This window comes from Culex quinquefasciatus, chromosome 3, assembly GCF_015732765.1.
Source record: "Culex quinquefasciatus strain JHB chromosome 3, VPISU_Cqui_1.0_pri_paternal, whole genome shotgun sequence".
NCBI classification, from domain to species: Eukaryota; Metazoa; Arthropoda; class Insecta; order Diptera; family Culicidae; genus Culex; species Culex quinquefasciatus.
In genome coordinates, this window is record NC_051863.1 from 121681222 (window position 1) to 121706035 (window position 24814).

The 24814-nt window shown below is 40.3% G+C and overlaps 1 protein-coding gene across 1 annotated transcript in view; it reads right to left on the reverse strand.

Moving 5' to 3' along the window:
- Positions 1 to 20033, reverse strand: part of LOC6037165 — a 47312-nt gene extending 27279 nt beyond the window's left edge. Inside the window, 3 exon segments of the mRNA XM_038263799.1 lie at positions 1 to 1585; positions 6002 to 6674; positions 19193 to 20033. Of these exon segments, the coding sequence (XP_038119727.1) occupies positions 1 to 1585; positions 6002 to 6674; positions 19193 to 19210 (2276 nt within the window). The 5' untranslated portion in view covers positions 19211 to 20033.
- Positions 20034 to 24814: the final 4781 nt, after the last annotated feature.

Sequence of the window (24814 nt, forward strand, 5' to 3'; positions counted from 1 at the left end):
GGTGACATCATGGTGTTGGCGTTGTACTCCTCTGACGGGGCGTACTCGTCGTCGGGGATCGGCGTAGGCGGTCCCATTTGCATGGTAAAGTTGGGCACGTTCGGATCGAGGACGTGCGCGATCGGTTGCATCTGGGGTGGTCCCGGCGGAAGCATGGCGCCCTCATCATCCTCGTGCTGAATGTACTCGCCCGACTCCGGGTTGTACTCGATCATTGTCGGGGGCTGCCAAAGGGCCTGGTGCATCACGCCACCTTCCTCCGGCGAGGGCTGCGGGTTCTGCTCGTCTCCCTTATCGTCGTACATCGGATACTCGGGCTGATAAATGGTCGGGTACATGACTCCGGGATAGCCGTACATCGGGGCTGCCGAGTACATCGGAACCTGGAAGATCGGAGCTCCGGCGGCGTGCTGGGCCGACGGGTGATGACCCATCGGGACCGGTTGATAGAACTGCATCGGGATATAGTTGTAATATCCTCCGCTGTATCCGTACGGCACCTGTTGAGGTTCCATCGCCATTGCCGGGTGTTGCTGCTGCTGGGGCGCTTGCTGAACAATTTCCGGCGTTTGAGGCTGCGACTGGCCTTGCTGCTGCTGACTCTGTTGAGACGTTTGCGATTGCTGCGGCTGCTGTCCACCGGCAGACTGCTGGGATTGCGACTGGGCAGGTTGCGGCATCGGTGCCTGAATAATCACCGGTTGAGACGCTGCCGGCTGCTGCTGCTGCTGCAAGTGATGGGGCACGTAATTCCGCGCCGGTCTCGGAGTACTTCCAAGCCGACTCCCGTTACGACCGCCCGTGCTCCCGTTACTCCCACCCGTTCCATTTCTGCGCATCGCAGCCGTCCTGCCATCGCGCGGCGTCATAACCTGCTGCATTTCGTGCCCAGGCACCTCACTGGCAATGTACGCAGCCCCTGCCGGACCCGACGGAGTTCCCGTCGTCGCCGCCGCCATATAGCCGGGCATCCCGTGCGGCATGAACCCATGAACGTTGACGTTCGCGGTCAAGTTGCTCACGTACACATTCCCGGGCTGCGGAATCACCTGCATCGGGTACATGGCGGCATTCGCGTGCGGTCCCCCCACCATATATCCAGCGGGAATCGGCTGCGACGGATAGATCGGCTGCTGCTGCTGCGGAGCAACCGACCCTTGCTCTCCCCCCCTCGTCACATTCGGTTGAGATTGCTGCTGCTGACTCTGTTGTCCCTGTTGCTGCTGCTGCTGCTGCTGCTGCTGGTAGTGGGGAGTGTTGGTGTGCGGCGGCATGCTCGTCGTTGTCGAGGTCGTCGTTGCGGTCACCGCCGACGTGCTGCTGCTGCTGTTGGCCACCACCGATGAGGAGCTGCTGCTGGACGTCGTCGTGGTCGAGGTGGCACCGTACGTTTCCGACCGTCGGCGGTACGAACGTCCCGAGGGGCCCACGCGATAGCTGCCGTAGTAGTGCTGCTGGTGGTGGGATTGGTGGTGCTGGTGGTGGTGTGGCGGCTGTTCGCCGGAACCGGTTTCGCCGTAGTCTGCCGTTTTGGAGGCGGTGGTGGTCGTGGTGTTGTAGTACGTCGTCTCTACGTTACCGTTTGCTGTGGAGGAAGAAAGATGAAACGATGAGTTGGGGTAGAGGTTAATAATGTTTTAATTTAGGAGTTGTAAATACACGAAAAAATACAATTAAGCTAGCAAAAAAATTCAGAGAAGTACAACTACAGATGGGCTAGGCACAACTAAACAGATAGACTCACCTAATAAGATTACTTAAAACAAGTAACACGTATTTTTCTTTTAAATATTGATAAAACGCAACATTTTTTAAACCAGAGTTAAAAAGTTCAACTTGAGACAGAGTACGAAGCTCGGAAGAAAACGCGGTCTAGAAAAATTGTTCATTATTGTGACAGTTGACACCAAATTGTCAAAAGGTCAAATCAAAAGGTAAGTGCACATGTATTAAAAAAGACAATTAAGTTCAACCCTCGAAATTTATTTTAGTCAACTTTAAATTTCAAAAGAGAGCCCGACCACCCATGGATCAGTTGCGAATAGGCAACAGTCATTGGCCACCAACGGCGCCCGCCAGGTCAGTTTGTAGATCTCGATTGAAAGAGGCAGAAATGTTAGTGAGCACCGGTTGCTACTGGGGCAGCTGCTTTACGCTGTACCCCATAAGTGCCAGAAACCTGAAAACTTGTTTTTGGGGTCAACAGTTTCGTGATGCAACCCTAAAATCGTTTTTTTTTTTTTGTTAAAATATATGAGCTACTATTGTCCAGTCAAGCAAGCTGTTGAGATGATTCCCGTTTATCTGTTGTTAAATTTTGAATGAAATGGTTTAATCTTAGCCAGCCGGCTGTGGAAAGATGAAACTAAATAATGTTTATTTGTCGAATAAGGTTTGAACGCAATGATTTAAAGCTAGCGCGGTTGTCGAACAAATAAAATTTAAGAATGCACAAATGGAAAAGAAGGTAAAATTCTAAAATGAAAAATACAAGAATTTAAAATGCAAAAATTAACAGTTCAACAGTACTCAAATATTAAATTAAAATGTTCAAAAATATAATAATCGGAACTCTTCATAATGCAATAAGGGATCGTGCATAAACCATGTAGTTTTTACATTAGACATTTTTAAACCATTGAATTTAAAATTTGATTTTGCAAAAAAACATACATTTTCAGTTTTAATATTTAAAACATTAGTTTGTTTCAACATTTAGTTTTTTTTAATTAAATAGTCTAAATATATATAAAAAAAAACGTTACTTAATCCACCGATGGTGGTTGGTGCCTTCCTCACAATTATGTACATATTTGTTTCTGTAGCAAGAATGTCAAACCTACAAATTTTATTTAAATTTTACTTCTTACAACATATCTACATGGAGTATGGGGTCTAGAATCCCAAAAATCATTGGACGTAATATTAGAACAACACCTGTTTCATGAAAATTGTTCACTTTCAATAGTTATATTACTTTAAAGTTTTTTAAGCCTTAAGGCAGTAAAAATCTATCTGTTCATTTTTCCCGGGAGTTCAAATCAACAAAATCCCGGGAGCCAGATCTCCGAATAGATCCGGATAACTTTTTCATCAAAATATTTGAGATCCGGCCTCTGAAATGTGTACAAATGACACTAAAGTGCTCATAACTTTTGATAGGGTTATCAGATCTTTAATCTTTTGGGCTTGTTGGAAAGGTCTTTTGATTACCTATCCAACGATGGGTCGCATGATAGACCCGGACAACTTTTTCATCAACATATTTGAGATCCGGCCTCTGAAATGTGTAAAAATGACACTAAAGTGCTCATAACTTTTGATAGGGTTATCAGATCTTCAATGTTTTGGGCTCATTAGAAAGGTCTTTCAAATACCTTTCTAAAAATGTAAGATCCACGGGGTATTCTTACGAAAACCACCCTTTTTACAATCTTTTAAACTTCACCCAGAATCGTTTTTAACATAACTTTTGAAATACTTAACAAAACTTCATAGTAGTTAATATAAGTCTTGTGGGACCCTAAGACGGATCGAATGAGACCAGAACGGCCCAAATCGGTTCAGCCAGTCCTGAGAAAATCGAGTGCATTTTTTCGGTGCACGGACTTACAGACATACACACGCACAGACATTTGCTCAGAATTTATTTCTGAGTCGATAGGTATACGTGAAGGTAGGTCTACGAGGTCGAATTAAGAAGTTCATTTTTCGAGTGATTTTATAGCCTTGTCACACAGTAAGGTGAGGAAGGCAAAACTGTGAAATCAACAGTTTTTTTTATTTTGCTTTAGGCTGGTACAAATATTTTTAAAAGTTCAAAATTCAAAATTGGCCCGAAAAATCAGGGGGCAAAAAAATATTTTTACAATAAACTTCGAAATTTCAATGAAAATTCAAATGCAACCAGCTGAAATCAAATTAAAATACATTCTCCTGCGTTATAAATCATTTTAAGCATGTTTGGGTTTATTAAAAAATCTTAAGATTTTTTGAAAATTTTCGATGCAAAATCTTGCTTTTCGATACAATTTTTGTTTTTATGAGATCTTAGATTTTTTGAAAACTAATGATTGCAAAACAACTGAACTAGTGTAAAATGCATTTTAAAACACTTTTTTCATTTAAATGTGAAGATTATGGCTTGTTATTTAAATTTTTATATTTTTTTATTTTTTATTCAGCCATTTTTTTTAAGACTTGTCCTTTTGGTCTAGATTCTACTTTTTAAGCTTCAAACTTTATTTCTTGACTATTTTTGATTAGGTCCTATAAACATATGAAAGTCAATAGCTTATAGGACCTTTTTGCCTTCCTCACGTTACTGAGGAAAGGCTATAAAATCACTCGAAAAATGAACTTCTCAATTAGACCTCCTAGACCCACCTATCGACTCAGAATCAAATTCTGAGCAAATGTCTGTGTGTGTGGTGGGATGTTGATAAAAAAATTGTCACTCGATTATCTCGACATTGGCTGAACCGATTTTGTCCGTTTTGGCGTCATTCGATCCGTCTTGGGGTCCCATAAGTCGCTATTGAAAATTATACAGTTTAGTTAGGTACTTCAAAAGTTATGCTAAAAAAACTATTTTAACAAAAGTTCGGAAGATTGTAAAAAGGGTGATTTTTGTAAGAAAACCCGTCATGCTATACATTTTCAGAAAGGTATTTAAAAGACCTTTCCAACGCGTCCAAGACATTGAAAATCTGACAAATCTATCAAAAGTTATAAGCACTTAAGTGTTATTTATACGCTTTTTAGAGGCCGGATCTCAGATATGTTGATGAAAACGTTGTCCGGATCTCTCATTCGACCTATCGTTGGATAGGTATTCAAAAGAGCTTTCCAACGCGTCCAAAACATTGAAGATCTGACAACCCTATCAAAAGTTATAAGCACTTAAGTGTTATTTACGCAATTTTTGCATTTTGGATGGCAACCTTTAAATGTGAGGAAGGCGCCAACCACCTAAGGGTGGATTAAGTAACGTTTTTTTTTTAAAAAAAAACTCTGGATTTCAGTTTGTAATTAAATTTCAAATTTGCATCCAAATAGCAATTTTGAATTATTTAATTTATTCCATCAACACATATTGCAAACAAGCAACGCGCGAAGAAATGTCAAACACTACGTGAACACGTGGTTTATGGATGGCCCCTTTCCGTTCGTGTGTCTTTTCAGTTGCGTATCGTTTAAGAATATAAAATTGCGTATCGTTTAAGAATATAAAATTTCTTGACCGTTTTTTCGAGTTTTGCGTTCCTTCGGAGTTGCGTACTAGCCTTGATCATAATATCGGTTCTTTATGTGAAGTCGATTATCTCCACGTTTTTAGCTTCACTTTACATTTATAATTGTGTTGCTGTTTGAACATTTGGGCTATAAATCAACCCAATCCAACGAATCATCGTTGCGGTTAACTTCACGCAGTGGGCCTGGCCAGTAAAAAAAAAAGATTTTTACAGAGTTATCGACGGATCTTTCAAACCCATTTTCTCAAAATTCCATTTCACTAAAACATACAGAAAGCAATATAGTTACACAACACACTAAAAGGAGCTAAAAGTGAAACTGGCAGTGAGACAACATAGAACACGAACGTCTGTGTGCGCTATAGAGCCACAGAGAGAGAGAGAGTGTGTGTGCGATGCGCTAGCGGCAGCAATAGTAGTAGTGCAGGTGAGAACAAATAGAGCTTGCAAAACTAGGGGAGAGGAGGGATATGTTAAGCATTAGAAAAAAACGGCCAAATCGCGCTAACTTAGTAAAAGGTGCAACTCAATCCAAAACAGGAATTAACAACAACAAAATTACAAAATGAAGGTAACGTCGGAGGTTTGTGCGAGCGGGGAGGGTGGGGGTTCATGAGCCAAGTGACAGACAGAGACAGAGAATGCGAGAAGGTCGCTAGCAACAACAGGAAATAAAGTAGTGCGCCCCGCTCTAGAAGCAGGAGGAAGGAGAGGGAGCAACAAACAACTCTGCAGCGGGCGCTTACCAGAGGTGTTTGGCAGTGTTGTTGCTGTGGTTGATGCAGCTGTTGACGAGGAAGAAGCCGAAGAAGAGGACGCTGCAGCGGCAGCAGGTGGCGACCAGGATTGGTTGTAGTGATGGTGATGTTGATAGTGTTGCTGGTACTGCTGGTACGGTGGCCGCGAGTTGCCGCCGCCATCTTTTTGTCGCTTCTGGTAGTGGTACCGTGAGGGTGGACCGCCACCATTGCCGGTGGAGCGGTCCGTCACACCTCCATCTTCGTACGGAGCAACGATCGCGGTCGTGGCCGCCGCGTACGGGAAGTAGTGTTGATGGTGTTGTTGTTGTTGGGGAGTAGGATGGTTTTGGGGACTTTGTTGTTGCGACGGTTGGTGGTACTCCAAGGGGTACGGGAAGGTGGCCGCCGCCGCCGACGAGCTCGGCGGGTAGTCGTACACCCCGGAACCGTCCGACGAGGACATTACCGAAGACGCGTTCGATTGGCGGCGCCGGGGACGATAGGAATGGTATTGCTGTTGCTGTTTGGGTTTGCCGCCACCTGCTGCCGCAGCCGCAGGAATGCCACCGCCAGGTTGCTGCGTGGTGGTGTTGAGTGTCGAAGCCAGGGCGTCCTTTACGCCGTCATCCACGTCGCTCAAGTCGAGAAACTCGTAACAGTCCTGGGTTGAAGACTTCTTCTTTTTGGGGGAGCAGCACAAGCATCACACAAGACATGATCGAGAGGGAGGGGGGTCAAAGTTTTGAGGGCAGTTGAGGGTTGTTGTTGTTGTTTGAAGCAGGTTGATTTGGGTTGGGGATTGCGCGGTTGTTCGTGAGGTTTTTTTTTATTTGTTCGAGACCATAAACCGAAGAGAAAGAAAAAAGAGAAAAAGTAAGAAATAGCCATTAAGAACTGCATTTTTTAGTTTGTTGTTTTTGTACAGTATGTCTTGTGCAACCACGCGATCGTGTAAATTGGTGTCGATTGTGTGTGTATTGGGACCATCCATAAACCACGTGGTATGTCCACGATCCATACAAAAAAGTTTATTTTTGTATGGACAATTGTCCACGAGGGGGTAACAGAATCCCAAAAAAGTGTCCACGTGGTTTATGGATGGTCCCATTTGAAAATGTGCTAAAATAATAAGTAAAATGCAAACAACTTATTTGCCAAATCTTCGTTAAACTCAGTCGTGAAACCCAAAATAACCAATTTGTTAACAGTTCAGTCTTGCCCTTATTAACAAAACAAAAAATGTTACCAAGAGGACACCTCATCAACCGGCCGAGCGGCGTGAGCCGAGAGTTGATGCACTTCATTCACAAACAGTGAGCAAGCACACTTTTGCACTCGCGCAGTACATCTCACTTGCTCGCTCTATCTGTTTGATTAGCGCTGCAGCAGCGTAGCACAGCGCACACAACACAGTCTAGCCGAGGCACGATAACGAAACGGATTGGCCGGCGAAGGCTAACCCTCTGCAGGCCTCGAGAACAAGTTAAAGTGCAAATTTTCTTTACGTTAAGTACAATTATTTTAATTTGTAGTCCGATGCAAGAAACATAAAAAAGACTCTGAACTACTCTAGAAAAAGTGCCCTACTCGTATTTGATTGCAAACCCCCTATCACAGACTTCAGACTTGAGTACTCAACAACAGTTTTCCTCATTTTAACGGATCGTACTGCTACAGATTCTCTACTTCTCTCTGTCTCCTGGCCAAATTATTTCCAGTAAGAGGAAAAGCTTTTAACATACTCAACTCGATCGTCTCGAGCACTGTAATGAATACTTCGAAAGACTTCAAACCAAGAAACCAGCAGTAGCTTGCATATGATGTCTCAACTTTGACGCCAGTCGGCCAGTCTGCGTTCTCAGCTCGCGCATCACTTTGTCGAACTGCACCAGGAACACTTGATAGATACCTCCCTAACGGAGTTCATGAAACTTTTTTGTTAAGCAATAGCCGTAGTGTCTGCTTCCGCCGCATCTGGTCGACCATGTCCGCATCCAGCTTTGCAAATATCACTTGGTCCTAGGGCTCTTCGATAAGAAACTTCCATATTTCAGTAATTCGATCCGTTGAACAGCCAAATCTTTTCTTCTGCCATTTTGCGAAAAAAAAAATAAAAACTGAACCTGTAACCATAAAGAGATATTATAGACTTGTAAATTATTAGGTACCATCAGCAAAGGTGACATTGAATCATGGGGGTGAGATTGAGCCATACAAATTTGGGTAAATTTGTATGATCCAATATCACTCTATGGACTCAATTTTATCATTGCTGAAGGCACTAGTACTGAATCATCATTGTATGCATTCTAGGTACTTGAAGTTTACGTCCGCGTTTGGGAAGCTCATTTTGGAATACTAAAGCCATTTTCAACGTTTCTCCGAAATGCACCAGGGTTAACCTGAAGCACACACATTCCACCACTTGCCGCGCGCGTTGTTGTTTGCACGAAAGAAGTTATCTCCATAGCCGGACCACCCCTCCTCCTGCTGCTCCTTCCCTCGAGGCTCGACAAAACCGACGTGACTTCTCGCGGTTGCCAAAAATGGCTATCGCGGAGATTTTTATCTCCCTTGCTTCAAACTCGTTGAGAAACGACTTTTCTCCAACTCCACACCTCCATCGAGGAGGAGGAGGAGGTAGATCAAAGCGAAGCTTTGGCACAAGGAAACCCCGAGCAGAAAATAAGGGAAAACCGGAAGGAAGTCGTTGCAAGACCCCCCTCTCACCGACCGGTAACGTAGAGTACACCAAGGCGAAGAATGTGACAACAACAACAACCTGGGGGGGTGAAAGAGAGAGTGCACGACGACAACCGAGTTCGCGCGCGGAGTCTGTGGAATGCGGTTTGGCAGTGCCACACTGCGATTAAGTTACCTTCTGTGCGTTGACATTATGGGAGCTGCCAAGACGACTACCACCGCTCTGTCTGTAAACCCTTACGCAACGGTTCGTCAGCTAGGGACTGAATCAACCACCTTCGTCGACCACCACCACACTCTGGGTACTAGGACCGGATCAATTATACATGACATGTTAATTGTTCCAAGCGACGCCCGAAGTGGTTTTCGAACTGGGGTGATTTCCTGTGCAGCAACCGCCACGGTTCTCGATGCAACGGCGACCTTTATCAACCCTCAATTTGATCGGATAGAGACCTTTTTAAAAAAAATCGAAACGAGAATCATTTTCAGGGTTGTTACGGAAAAGTCGAGAAAAAATCCGCGCCAGATCCGCGCCGACCCCAAAACCCAATCCGCGCGAAATCCGCGCCATATAAAAAAATCGCTACAAACATAGAAGAGAGTAACATAATGAATGAAACTTTAAACGATAAAAAAAATAATACAGAAGGCATTTGGATCAGTACCGTTGATCAGTTGTGGATTCATATCCCTCCTGTACCAAATGGAACCTTTTTTGCCATTTCTGAAACAATATTAGCATTTTTGCAACACTTTAAAAATCGTTGCATTAAAAACAAATTCAGAAAAAAAAATTAGAAAATTAAAAAAAATTAAAACCATAAAATAAATCACCAAATAATAAAATCTAGGGATTTAGTATTGATAATTCTCGCCAAAACTTTACTCTGGAAAATGGAAACACGAAATTTCTATTATTTTCTTCTCTAAATTTCTCTGAACAAAAATATGACTCCGAAAATGATCCGAGCTAAGAAAACGGCAAAAATAATTTAATAGTTTAAAATTGAATACTTCAATAATTTAATAATTTAATAATTTAATAATTTAATAATTTAATAATTTAATAATTTAATAATTTAATAATTTAATAATTTAATAATTTAATAATTTAATAATTTAATAATTTAATAATTTAATAATTTAATAATTTAATAATTTAATAATTTAATAATTTAATAATTTAATAATTCAATAATTTAATTATTTAATAATTTAAGAATTTAAGAAGTTAATAATTTAATAATTTAATAATTTAATAATTTAATAATTTAATAATTTAATAATTTAATAATTTAATAATTTAATAATTTAATAATTTAATAATTTAATAATTTAATAATTTAATAATTTAATAATTTAATAATTTAATAATTTAATAATTTAATAATTTAATAATTTAATAATTTAATAATTTAATAATTTAATAATTTAATAATTTAATAATTTAATAATTTAATAATTTAATAATTTAATAATTTAAAAATTTAATAATTTAATAATTTAATAACTTAAGAACATTCTTGAAAAATAAAAGATTAACAAAAAAATATCAATTGTCATATTTTCGTAATTTTTCAATTTAATAATTCGTACTTTTTTACGTTTTTTGAATCTGTAAGTTTTGACAATTTCAAATAATGAATTCTATTTTTTTTTATTATTTGAATATGTAAATTCTGAAATTTAAAATTGTTGAACTCCAGATTTCTTTTTTTTTATTTTAACATTACAATTCGCTTTTAGACGGAGATTTTAGCAGATTTCTAAGTGGATTTCGTTATGTTGTGATAATTGGGAGTAGAATCAATTCTACCTCAATCAGAGTGGCAACAGATTTTTTCAATAAACCAAAAATTTAAAAAATTAAATTTTTATATTGAAAAAACATAGAAAATCTAAAAAGTTTCATAGCTTTAAATTTTTAAATTTTGTAATTTTTTCGAATTTTGTTACTTTGATTTAATTAAAATTGGTATTTATTTGAATTGTTAGGCAGATGTTTTAAAAATAATGAATTATAATGTTATGTTAAATTTATACAACAAATCGCCCCTTGAAGATTATTTCAAAGTTTCGTATTAAGAAAAAAAGTCAATAATTTTTAGAAGAAAATTTTCTTCATTACCAACTTCTTAGAAATTGGTGTTTTCGCACTCATCGAATAAGATTGAATTTATTTAATTCCTAATAATATTTTCCTTTGTAATTTGAAAGAAATTCTATCGTTCTCAATTATTTTGTTTATCAAAATTGCTATCCGCGCGAAATCCGCGCCTGAGCAAAATTAGCCAGCAAATCCGCGCCAGATCCGCGCGATACGCGCCATCCGCGCCATCCGCGCGATCCGCGCCGTCCGTAACAACCCTGCATTTTATACTTTTCTTTTGTTTTCCGTTCTAGCCAGTTGGTGGTGACCACAAGAAGATCGGAAATAATTGTTTCGTCTCGTCTCGCTTTTCAGGTGAGACACACCACCTATAAATATTGCTGAATGATTCATTGCGGTCGAGACGTTGTTTTCAATACGCAGTGACCGTTTTGCCTTCCTCACCTCACTGAGGCAAGGCTATAAAATCACTCAAAAATTGAACTTTTTAAATAAGCCTCCCAGATATAGGGGAAATTCTCGTATGTTTGGCAGGTTAAGCACTCGCTCCTAATTCCATCCAATTTTCTGATTTTCACTATTTAAACAACTAATTTTGCAAAACTTTTGATAGAAACTTGCTTGCTCGCTTCTCATTGAGCTATTTATCACTCGATTTCAGTTGAAAACGCTTTTAATTAGCTTTAATTGAATGTCAAAGTTCTAACCTGCCAACATTAGAGGCACGCTGGAATTAGATGCCGTTCCCCTACCTTTACGTATACATATCGACTCAGAATCAAATTCTGAGCAAATGTCTGTGCGTGTGGATGGACGTAGAATTTTTTTTCTCACTCACTTTTCTCGGAACTGGCTCGACCGATTTTGTCCGGATCTATGTTTTTGGATTTACCTTCAGGTTCTTTAAGTCTTTTTTAAATTTCATCCGGCTTGGTGCAGTACTTTAAAAGATATGTTCGAAAAACTGTTTTGGTTGATACTAAAAAGGGTCATTATTTACATAATTTGAAAGCTCCGGCGGATAGCTGTCGGAACTTTACTCTCAGTGCACGCACACAAACACTGCAGTGCTTTCAAATGGTTCATTAAATTTATCATACCTAGATGGCAGCACTCAGATGTATAGTGTCTTTACTAAGTAAGCGTTAGCCAAAGCTTTCGTAGTGTGTGGTTGCAAGGCTTTTAGGAGGAAGGCAGCAACCACCTTCCGGTGGATTAAGTAACGTTTTTGCTTTGAGAATGTGTTCAACTAAAGTTTTCTGCAAAACATATCCAAGAACCGTTTCAAAAAAAAATGGAAACTGAAAATTTTAGAATAAATTTAGAAAGAATAGTCGACTCTCTGGTTAAAATATTTCTCCATCAGTTGATGGGTTCTTCAGTCCCTTAAACATGGTTCAAACTGACTAAAACTTTCTTCGATTATTGGACATAATCTTGTTGGTATACAGAACTCAAATCCCTTATTGGTTGCCAACTCGAGCAGCCCTCGTCAAACCAATTTCAAAAATTTACTTAACCTTCCCTTGGTATTAAAAAAAATCACACATAAGGTATTGGGGTCCTTTTCGACCCCAAACTTTAAAAAATCGTCAAAAATCCAGTTTTTGACCGATTCCGGTTCTTTTGATCACAAATGAAAGCTTAGAACGTCTTCTTTCCGAAACCGACCTGGAAAACCGGATTTGGTCACTGTGGCCACCGGGAATAGGCTACAACCGAAAAAATGCCTTTTCGAGACCCCATCTTTGACGACCTGTATCTCCGGCAAATTTTAACCAATCAGGATGCTCCAGGTTGCATTCGACAGGTATTTACCTGTACTTTGACCACAAATATTAATATCAGGGCCAGGTGGCCTACCGGTTCCGGAATATCCGAAAAGTTCATATTTTACTGTTTTTCACGAATATGTGATACCAATACTCTCATGATAGTTGAAATTGATCCATAAAACTTACAAAAAACACAATACACGATTGCCAGAACCACTCTGGAGTGTTAATGACCACTTCCGGGTAACCTGGAACTGGTTCCCGGGTACCCGATGAACGGCCAATTTGATTTTTTTTTTTTGTTGAAAACCCATCATGTTGCATATCAAACTTCATGAAATTGAAAGATATGTCAATCTACGGTCATGCCATTATTTGCTGAGCCATCCTGGCCAATCTGGAACCGGTTACCGGTGGCCCCTTGCCCCTTGGGGACACTTCCGGAATATGAGAGAACCCCTTCTTTCGACATATCAAACTTCATGAAATTGAAAGATATGTCAATCTACAGTCATGCCAATGTTCGCTGACCCATCCTAGCCAATCTGGAACCGGTCACTGGTGGCCCCCTCAGAGGTGGGTTTGAGCACACACTTAAACTTTTTTAAAAATCTGTTTTCAGGGCATTAAAATATTACTTTTCATCTATTCACAAAACAAATTTGAAGACATTTAGTTGTAGCTTTGTCGAGATATAGCTATTTGAAGTTAGCAGTTTCAAAAAACGGGTGCCACGATATCTCAACATTGCTTCGACCAAATCGGCTCAAAATGTTGGTGAAGACTCGTTAATCCGGTCTCGTGTGCATGACGAACCGTCTTGAAAAAAATATTTTAAAAAAAGATAAAAATACTTTTCTATTTTTCATATACAAAGTCGCCAGTTTTTGATTTTTGTATTTTTTTGAAAATTCAAAATTTCAAAATCGGGCTTTGTCATGCACATGGAATATGTCTTGGGAGTCTTCACCTAAAATTTCAGCCAATTTGGTCCGTCCCATCTCGAGATATCGAGGCACCCATAAATTAACTTGCTGTTCAGAGAAACACGCTCAAAAAGTTAGACAGTTTGCTTTGCGCATGGCAAAACTCTGAACTTCAATCGTCTCTAACTCAGTTAAATCATGAAATACCTTCGTGAAACTTTCAGGAGTGTTTGAAAATCATCTTTTAAGTTAATTTAATAAATTTTCTGTAATATGAAATTTTGTGATTTTCTACATGTATGTAACCCCTTAACAGACTTAACCAACTCAGTAATAACAATGAAGTTTCCAAAAGATTGAAAAAAAGATTTGGACGATTTTGACTTTATGACATTTTTAAGTTTAGTTTGATGTGTATTTTAAGAAAAACACATAAAATCTGGTACTTTGTTCGGAAACTCATTGAAAACAACACCAAGTCTTTTTGTCCCATCGTTAAACTTCTACGCATAATTGTCCCACCAAGTATTTTCTAACACGGAATCATTAGTTTTACTAACCATTATGTCTTGTTTATCTGTTGTATAGCAACAGAATCACAATTAAGGGTGATAAGCTGCTAACTGGGGCGATTAGGGAGACATAGGGCGAATACGGGGACTGGACGATTATGCGTAGAAACACAGAAATCGGTCGAAAAATTTCAATCGCGTTTTTCTCAGTTGCACTTTTTTGAACATGGGACAATTATGCGTAGAACGGCAGTGCTGCCTACACGAAAAAAACGCTAACGTTTTCAATGCGATTAAGATACAGTCATCCCACATATTCGGAACGGTTTACAGATCGGCCAATGTTCAAAAAAACATAGAATATCGATAGTACGTAATGATTTGCTTTTGGTGAAAGCTTTTTTTGCGATCTATCGTACATATTTTCAACAAAATAATGACTTCACACACTGAAACCAGTGAAACTTAAGCTTAGTGATGTTTTATACATGGTCGTATAACTTTCTTTGTGAAAATATCAGTTAAATTCACTGCCGCTCTAATCTAGTCCGTCCCATATGTAAAAAGTGAGTGCTGAGATATCGCCTTGAGAAGCCCAAAAAATGTTCCACCATATTTTACATTTCTAATCAAAAATTTTAAAATATTTTGTTCATCAATTATTTAGATATTAGTTCAAAGAATATCCCAACCCTAAATTTGATTCAAAAAATTTAAATTTAGGAGGTTAATTTGGTAATTTTTCGTGAAGAGACCGACATGACTTTATTTGTTCATCAATAAAGGCAAGTCTGTATGTTATCAAGGTAGGCTTGAGCATTTACAACAGAAATTTACCTGTCAATGCTTGGTTTGTTTTAGTAGTTTTTCAAGTAATTTTAATTAAATGATCTAAAATTTTGTTTGTTGCAGGTTAATTGAATTTGACGGATCATTCTAGAAAATGAATTAGCTATGAAAATGTAACCAGCAACGAGACAAGCAATTTCTTTTGCTGCAACTAATTGAATGCATATTTTAAGAATTGAACCCGTGAAATTGAGTAATCCACAATCTATGAAAACGGAAGTGGAACCTAATCCAGAACCATGGCAGAGGCTATTCATTCAAGAAGGAAAAGAACTGATTTTATGGAATACTAGGCACAGTGGTATATTTTATTACCGCGGTTGTCCCTTGCATAAGACAAAAAGGCAGATTATTTTTTCGACTATGACGCTTCAAAATTCAAAATGTATCTTCAATATGAACAACTTAAAACGTTTTTGTTCTTTTTGTGTGCTTTAAGAGTTCATAGAGACATAGTTTGTGTAATTTATATATTTCAACAATTAATTAACCGAGTTGTGAGACATTTAAATACAAAGAACTGACTTGCCTATATTTTGCATATGGGACAGCACAAAAGTAATTTTTATTTTGAAATTCGTAGAACAAACATTACTTTTTTATTAAGTAGGTATAAAGTAGACGTAAAAACAAGACTTTTGTTGGGTTTATCTCAAAATCGACCAAAATACATATGGGACGGACTAGATTAGAGCGGCAGTTCAGGTGTTCCACAATTGTGGGAGGCACAATAACATCCCACAATTATGGAATTTGGATTTTTTTTTACTTTTACAATAACATCCCACAATTATGGAACAGGCAATTTGGAGGCAGTGTTTTGCAGCTCGGGATAAAATAGTCTTGAAATAAAGTTTTTTGTTCAAAAAAAAAAAAACTACTTTTACTAGTGATATAGCAAGATAATGTCCTAATAAAGGTTCTTAACAATAGTAGGGTCGCCAGCAAAGATGCATTTGGCACACTATTGACAAATTATCACAAAAGTGTTCCGAATATGTGGGATGACTGTATAACATTGCTTCCAACTACCGGCAACATGTTCTTTCGAACATTAGTTAGTCACTCACTTGAAAAATAGTCCCGAAACATGTAAACAATCAGCAAGCGCCATCAAAAAAACAAACGCGCCAAGTCTTTTGACGGTTGACTTTTGACGACCCATTCCAATCGAAGGCTGAGGAAAACCGAGCGAGAAGCGAAGGCAAATAAAGAACAAAGGGTGGCCACCAACACCACCAGGAGGCGCCTGGTGGAGTGAGCCAGTGATGCCAGGAAATTTTCTCTATAAATGCTACTTTTCGTGAGTGTTCGCTTAAACTTTCATCAATTTTGGCAGCACGAAGCAGAGCGCTGGAAGAAGAAAAGAACTAAGCTGAAAATAGGAAAATGGGCGTGGCCCAATGCATTCTCGTCTGATTAGAATAAAATTGTGATTTTTTAATGCTTGTAAAAGGAATACAATATCTTTTAGTAAAAGTGAAAATACACAGAAATGTTCACAAAAAGTTGCTCTACTCGTTGGTGTACTTGGTTTTAGTAAATTTCAAGGAACACTCCAGATTATCCAGCATCACTCAAACACGACCACTTAGTAGGCTTAAAATGGGTACATTTCCCCTATTAATTTAAAAAATATCAAGAGTGTAGCACATCATTTTTTTTAGTTTTTTGGCTCGTTTCTTGACTGATTACACGCATCACACTGGTTCCAGCATACATTCTAGGTACTAGAGTTTTACGTCCGTGATAGGGAAGCGCTTTTTTGGTAGCCAATTTTGTGCCTTCTAGGCACTTGACGTTTTTGTCTTAGTGTTATCTTCATTTACTTGCAATTTATCTGCATTTTGAAAACTTTTTTAATAAGGTTGTTTCGATAATTTAACATTTTTGACAATGTTTAAAGATATACAATTTTGCTGAAAATGTTAAATCGAATGATGCAAACATCAAGCTTTTAGATTTGTCTGAAGGAAAATAATCGTTTGAAATCTGAAATTAGTTCAGTTTAAATCAAACCTGCTAGGAGTCAAGTAGTACCTTTTGCCTTTCTTACTAAAGAACTGTACACTCAAACCCCGGTGGTTTGACACCAACTGTTGTCAGACGAACGGGGTCACTGTTTAGTTTGACACCCCTTTTACACGGAGCTTACACACACTACCAAACGTTTGTTTTGATAGTGTGCGTAAGCGCCGTGTAAAAAGTGACAGTTTGTCACTTTTTAGTTTGACTTTGACCAACCAACCACCGGGGGTTGAGTGTATGGGTTTTACTTTATGGCTGGACGTCATTTTCATCTTTGTAAATATGACGATTCAGCATTAATTTTAATCGGAAAAATCGCTGAAAAATCACACTGCATCGATTGTTGACGCTCTATCGATTCACCTTGACAGAACTCGCCTATCTCCAACCCTCGAATTTTGAGAAAATAAATTCCGTGGAGTTCTAGTGATGTCCGTGTGTGTCAAATTTTGTGTCGCGAAGTCCTCGGCTCTTCTATTTTCGATTTTGATTGTTCCAATTGCATTTGAAACCTGGTGTGCTGAACCCGGACCATTTTGAGGTCGAATTTAGAAATATCCATCTGTTTTCGGATGTGGCAAGATTTTTCAACGAATTACACAGTTTTCAAATTAAAATATGGTGATTTTTTTTTTTCATTTTCATATCTTTTATTTACCTAAAAAATTGCATTTTTCGAGCTCTACTCTAACCTCCCAAATTTTTATCAAGATTCATAATTTGGTTCTGGAGTTAGAGCCGTTTGATTAACCTACCATAAGAAAAAAAAAATCCCTAAAAAAGGTAAAAGCCCACCTGATGACCTTCACCAACATTTTTCGTTTCTAATTTTATCAGAAATTTCTTTCTACATTCATAGTACAGACCATGAGTGAGCATCTGAAACAAATTTGACATCTAGCGACATCAATCCCGATCAATTTTTAGAACGATTTACTTTTTGCCTTTCTTACTAAAGAAAGGTATAGATTTTACTATGGCTGGACATCATTTTCATCTTCGTAAATATGACGACTCAGCATGAATTTTAATCGGAAAAATCGCTAAAATACCACATTGCATCAATTTTCGACGCTTCAACACTTCTTCGCCAAGTCAACACGTTGTCAAGTTGAGCTTCGTATACTGGCGCGAGAATGCTGGCGCATATGTTTCGGCTCGACTTATACTCGTTCGTAGTAGCTTGTCTACCGATGTTTCCTTCAACATGTAAGATATCGTAGCTTTTCGGTTTCTTTTGCCCTGTCCTTTTTTGCATAACTGTCCCATGTTTATGCAAAAACTTTTGTGACATAGGACATGTTGATGTTATGAATTAAAAAAAGTTATATTCTTTTGTAAGGAAGGCTCTCTCTCTCTCTCTCTCTCTCTCTCTCTCTCTCACCCCTAGTGGGATAAAATCGAGTTTTTTTTTCAGATGATATCCATTGCATCGAAGAAGAAACTCAGAAGTCTAATTATGTGGCAATACAGTAATCAATAGACATCATAACTAGAGCGATAAACCAGCGGATCAACGGACATCGATTGCCCTTAACAAACCAGCCAAAACATCGCCTGCGTTTTGAATGCTCGAGATAACCTTGTGGGGGAGGAAAATGCATTATTCCACCAACCACACACACAACAACAACAATGCATTCACGCTCTGCCACGAACGAGATAAACTAGATCAACCCTAAGCTAAGCTGCTGCTGCTGCTATCGAACGTACCAGAAAGTGTGAGAAGAGTCGCCGCCGCCGCCAACAACAACCACACCACCAGAACCAGAATCCCAATCAATCTCCTGCCCAATTATTATCGCATATTTGCCCCCCGTCGATTCGCTTCGTGCTGGAGTGTCCCTCTCAAGTCCCTGACCCAATCAGGACGAGAACGATGTCAACCGACCGACCGGTGTGTGTCCGAAACCTTACATAACCCGAGTGTGAGTGCGAAACCTACTTTCAACGACCACCACCTATCTGTCTGTGCGCGCGAGCAAGAACTTGAAAGATTTTTGTAGAACCGACTTTGACGAAGCAGCGGCGAAGAAGTCGGGGTGGTGGTGGTCTCCACCCCTTCGGGGGGGAACCGTGTTCTGATTAGCATAAAAGTTTGCTCGACCCACCACCCGCGGAGCAGGGTCGAAAGGTTCAAACTTAACTTAACTTAAAATGGAATAAAAAGAAGCAAAAAGGTGACCCGAAAGTGCAGCAAACTTGAAAGTAAAGAGTTTTTTTTAACCCTTAAAGTGTGAGAGTGTTTTCTTTTTTTTTCGCCGGACTTGTTCCGGATTTGGTCCGCTTACCGTCTTAGAATGATCCATGGCACACGGACGAGCGCTGCACGGTGGCCACCATCATTGTTCCGGCGCTTGTTTTTGTTGACGAAGATGACGACGGCGACGGCTTTCCGGTGTTTTGCTTCCTCCAAAGAATCCGCCGATGACGTGACGGTTTCCGGTTCCACCGGAGAAAATCGACTGCGCTTTCGCAACCCTCGCACACGTACGCACTCACACACACAGACACTCAGGCACGGACGCACACACACGCACTCACACACACACACACTTGGCAGGGAGAAGGGCAAGAGAAAAACCTTCTTCTTTCCTTGCTTTTCAAGGGGTTCTTCTTGGTTTGATGACGGTGGCGCTGGTGGCCACGACCACCTTCTGCAGTGGTCCGGTTCCGACCGCAATCGGCAACACTTGTTCCGTGGCCTGCTGCGATTTGCTTCGAATTTTCTTGACGTTCTTTTTTTCTGCACTCTCTTCGACGGTGGTGGGAGGGGTAGAGGGAGCGGCGCTGCGAAAATCTTCCCTTCTTTTCCCAATTTAAACCCAAACCTCCACAGATTTCTTCAACCGGATTCTTGCAACCACTTCCGGCACGGGGCAGCCTCTCAACCCGAAGGCAAACTCCCCAATCCTCGCCGCGATTAATCCGGATTTTGCAGTCACTTTTTATTTTTTCACCCCGCGCGCGTACACACACACACACCCGCAGTCACCGATTTGCTTCTTGTCACTTTTTGCTTCTTTTCTCCTCCCTCCTTCTGCTGGTGGCGGACGACGACGGCAGCAGAGAGCGCAGTGGTGCGTGCGTGCAAACTCGACCGAGGACCGAAACGGAATGAGAAGACGAAAGCGAAATGATGGAGAAAAAGCTCGCGAGCTGATGCGGGTGGGCTGTCAAACGGAGTTCGAAAATTCGAAAACCTTGTGGGGAGGGCTGTTCGCCGGATGTGGATAGGGCTGGGACGAAGGTGCACGCTGGGAAATGTTTGGTCGAAAAGCTCGAACACGATATTTAATTAAGAGCGAGTTTTTCACCAATTGGTGTGCAACAGGTCCACAACAGGTCTGTATCAAACATTTTACAACATTAATTTTTGCCCTGTAGGCTTCCATAGCGGTACTTTTTGGTCTCAATTTTGTCATATTCGGAATCCTCGGAAAATTTCACGTTACCCGCATAGTCATGAACTATATAACTACTTTATGACAAATAGTTACTCAACTATTTATCAAATGGTCTCTACTATTCATTAAATTGTAACCCAACTATATATGTACGATATATCAAACCATTAATTCCATTCCCAAAATAGTTTTGGTCGATTTTACTATATGAGAAATTAGTTGTTAGGCAGAAAACTATATGAGGTTTTCATACATATGTAAATATTTTTATAAACTTGGATTTTACGTCAAATAGTCATTGACCAAAAATTGACTATTCCTATATAGTTTCTGAAAAACTACTTTACCGACACTACTTTGCCGACACTTTAAAAAGACCGCAAAAATGAACCCTACAATTGTTGTGATAACTACTTCGGATATAATCAAATTTGATTTTAAGTTCTATCGATAGTTGGTGAATGTTTACCGCCATTATATGTTATGTTATTTACGTTGCTGCCGAACTGCTGCCGCCTTATCCGATTGATCTATATCTGTTGGTGGTTTTCAGTGGTTTTGGTGACATGTTGTGTTAGAAGGAGCAAGCTCAGGGGCAAGTATTTTCGATAAGTCCAAGTAGTCCAAACAATTGACTCATTTTATAGTGAACAGTAATAGTCCACCATGTAGTACACATATTTTTGGTGTATGGTAAGAACAGCATGCCTACTTTTTCTGGAATAGTGAAAGTCAATTTCATGAGCCCTCGTAACATTTTTCTTCTTTTGGGAGTTTTCTGATAATCTGAGAAGAAGTGGGGGTGTTGAAGGTTCTCTATCATCCAGAGGAATCGACTGTGATCAATTTACTTGATAAAAGTTGAAATTTTTGTACCAATCGTTTAACATATAGTTGGATTATATAACAAACTGTAATTGTACTCCATACTGTTGAAATATTGTTTGAACTATTTGGACTTATAGAAATTTTTAATTCAAAATAGTATGGTGTATAGTAATTTTACTTCATGTAAGTTGACAAATTATTTGGATTATACAAACTTATCGAAAAAATGTGGCCGCCATCAATTGTGTTCTACTATAGCATTTATAGTAGGTTTTAGTTCTTACAGGTTCTGACTATAAAAATCTAAAATCTGTGGAATTTTGCTATATTGTTCTCAATAAAGTTGATAAATTGTTTGAACTATTAGGACTTGTACATTTTTTCGTTGAGTCACGTTGTCTAAACAATCCGAACTGTTTAGTGTAAGGTTATTGTACCCCAAATAGTTCAAAAATAGTTAGAATCATTAGATTTACTTCAATAAAAACGTCATCATTTGACGATCAGTTTCGTTATGGTTTTGTATAGTGCCGTAACTATATGATAATGGTTAAGTATGTGGTAACTACATCTCTTTTAGTAGTAATATAGTTTGGACTATTCCCCCGATGGTTTTTGATTATGCGGGTAGTTAGAAATGTTGGAGTGTGGTTGGAGTTGTAAATTTGATTTAAAAAAATAATTAATAAAACATTTTTGAAAAAAGAAAAAGATCTTATTTACCCTGTGATCAATACGTCAAATGCTGTATCAAGTGGGTGAAACCCTGTTTTACCCCTAATCCAACAAATTGTTAAAAAATTTGTGAATTCATTCTAAATGGCATTTTTTCAATTCAAATTTACTACTCCAATACTTCTAACTAACGTGAAATTTTCTGAAGATTTCGAATATGACAAAATTGTGCCCAAAAAGTGCCGCTATGGAAGCCTACAGGGCAAAAACTAACGTTGTAAAATGTTTGATACAGAATTAGAATTACCCATATGTCTTTATTAAACTTTCTTATAATAATTACATTTCATTTACATTCTAAGTGGTATGGCTAAATGCTCTTCATCTTTGTTGTATTTTTCGTTTTATTATTAACTGTTCACATTCATTTATTTGTTTCAAATTGTTTTACATTTTTGCATTGAATCGAATACATTTGGGTAAAAAAGAAAAAAATATATCTTTAACAACTAATCCTAACTTAAAACTAAAAAAAAAGTAAATTCATTGAAATATTCAAAATCATTAGAACGAGTAAACTACGAACTGTATTTCAAGATAAATCCTCCAAGTGTTCTTACTTGTTCTGCACGAGTTTTGCACCCACGCAGTGTTGTTGTCATCTCGATGAAAATGTTCAGAAGTTCTTGTGGTGAAAACAGGTCACTGCTGCCTTCATCCGTTGATGCTGGTTGGTTTGCCCTCGGTTGCTGACTGAAGCCAGGAGGTGTTGTATTCTCTGCAACTTTTTGCCGCTGATTCAACGGCAATGGCTGCAGATTTGGAACCACTCGAACAGATCCCGCTCCAGGTGACGCCAAAGCAGGAAAATCCACGTCCGTGAAAGTTGGTGGTGTTTTGCGACGATTTGGTTGGTGCCTCGTCGTCGCTTGCTGCCGAATTTTTACAAACTCAGCTCGTTTTGGGCAGCTTCGATTTTTGGTCGAATGGTCGCCGCCGCAATTGAAGCATTTGGCTTCAATGTTCTCGTTGATTGTGTTGCAAGCTTGAGTTTTGTGCTCACCTCCGCAGGTTGCACAACGACTCTTGATGAAACAGTTCCTTCCACCATGTCCAAACTGCAAACAGTTCGAACACTGTGTCACGTCACGGTGCACTGGACGATAACGTTCCCAAGTCACGATGATGTTGAAAATTGCCCGAACTGCTTTCAGCTCAGACGGCGTTGTCGATCCTTTCTCGAGATGAACCAGGTACAGTTGATCACGATACTTGATGTCTTTGTTGTGCCTCGTCATCTTGAAGACTTCGATCACGTTCAACTTAAGAGTTTTCAGCTCTTCTTTCAGCACACTCACATCCATGTCGTACAGGCCTCGGAGGACCTGTTTCATGGGGCGTTTACCTGGATCGTCATGGCTGTAGTATTCAATCTTTGTGTTGTTCAGGAAATCCCGAACATAGTTGTAATCCTTTCTGGTAGGTAGCAGAATTTTGAGTCCATCAGCACACAAGCGAATGGAAGCTCGTAAAGCACCAGATTTGATAAATCCGGTCAGCCACTTTCGCACCGAATCCGATGACGATGTTTTCACAAAAATGGGTGGCAACTTTTCCCGTCGTTCAAATTCTTCCTTCTCGCTCACGTCCACAGGGAGGGTAGCGAACTGGTTTCCAGACGAATTTTGAGCGTCCTTGCCCACACTGCCTGGATTAGCAGGTAGCGCTTCGGCATTCTTTAGCTTCTTCAAATCTGCCGATCCTGCTGGTGAGGACCGCCTCTTTTTCTTGCCGTGAGGCATTTTTTGCACTTTTTAGCACTTTTATGGTGTGTGAGGGACGCACGTTGTTGGCCGTACGGTGCGAAGCCCACTGGGCAGACGCGCTGTCAAGCGTTGGCAGCAGTTGCTGTCACCTGCGAGTGACGTTTATTGACATTACACATTTCCGTTTTTACACTCGATCATTCGCACATTAGACTTTGTAAAACCTAGACGCTAAATACATAAAGGTAAAACTGTGATTCCCCGAGTTACTTTAACATCACGCGACTATTCCACTGCTGAACCGCTGCCAACAGGTTATTGGCCCGGAAAGTTTTGAGTATCGTCGGGAAGTTTTGTGCGCTGCGGAGTTCGCTCCCGAGGAATCTTCGTCTCCCGTGACCGCGTGGTCGTTGCCTGTTCCTGCGATGGCGGAGGCTGTGAAGTTCAACGTTGCCAAGCTCGGCAACGGCAATTACCCGTCCTGGAAGTTCCGGATGGAGATGCTGCTCGTCCGCGAGGAGCTGTTTTACGTCATCTGCGATCCGCGGGACGATCCCGTCACGGAAGCGTGGACAAAGGACGACCGGAAGGCCCGCGCAACCCTAGGCCTGTGCGTGGAGGAGAGTCAATTTGGGCTCATCAAGGGCAAGGCCACCGCGAAGGAGATGTGGGAAAGTCTTCAAGAGTACCACGAGAAGCACTCCGTTTCGTCGCGCGTGTTGCTGCTGAAGAAGCTGTGCAGCAAGAATTTGCAAGAAAATGGCGACATGGAAGCACACCTGCAGGACATTGAGGTTATGTTTGACCGCCTGCAAGGTGCCGATCTCAAGCTGGACAAGGAGTTGAAGGTCGCGCTGCTGCTGCGAACACTGCCGGACTCTTACAACGGTCTTGTCGTGGCCCTGGAGAGCCGCCCAGATGCCGATCTGACCCTGGACTTCGTCAAATCCCGGCTGCTCGATGAGCACCAGAAGCGGCTGGAGCGGGGGAACATTGCCGGCGGCAGTAAGCTGCTGAAGACGGTGGCATCAAGCCCGGAGAGAAGACCTGTTTCTTTTGTAAGAAACCTGGCCACTTCCGTAAAAACTGCCGGAAGTACCAGGCGAGCCTGAAGGGCGACTCCGGCGAGACCAGACACCAGTACGCACCAAGGGCGAAGAAGGCGGCGGAAGCATCTCCGTTGCTGTTTTGGACGAAGGTGGAAACCGCATCGGCGAGGATGGTGGATGCTGAGCAG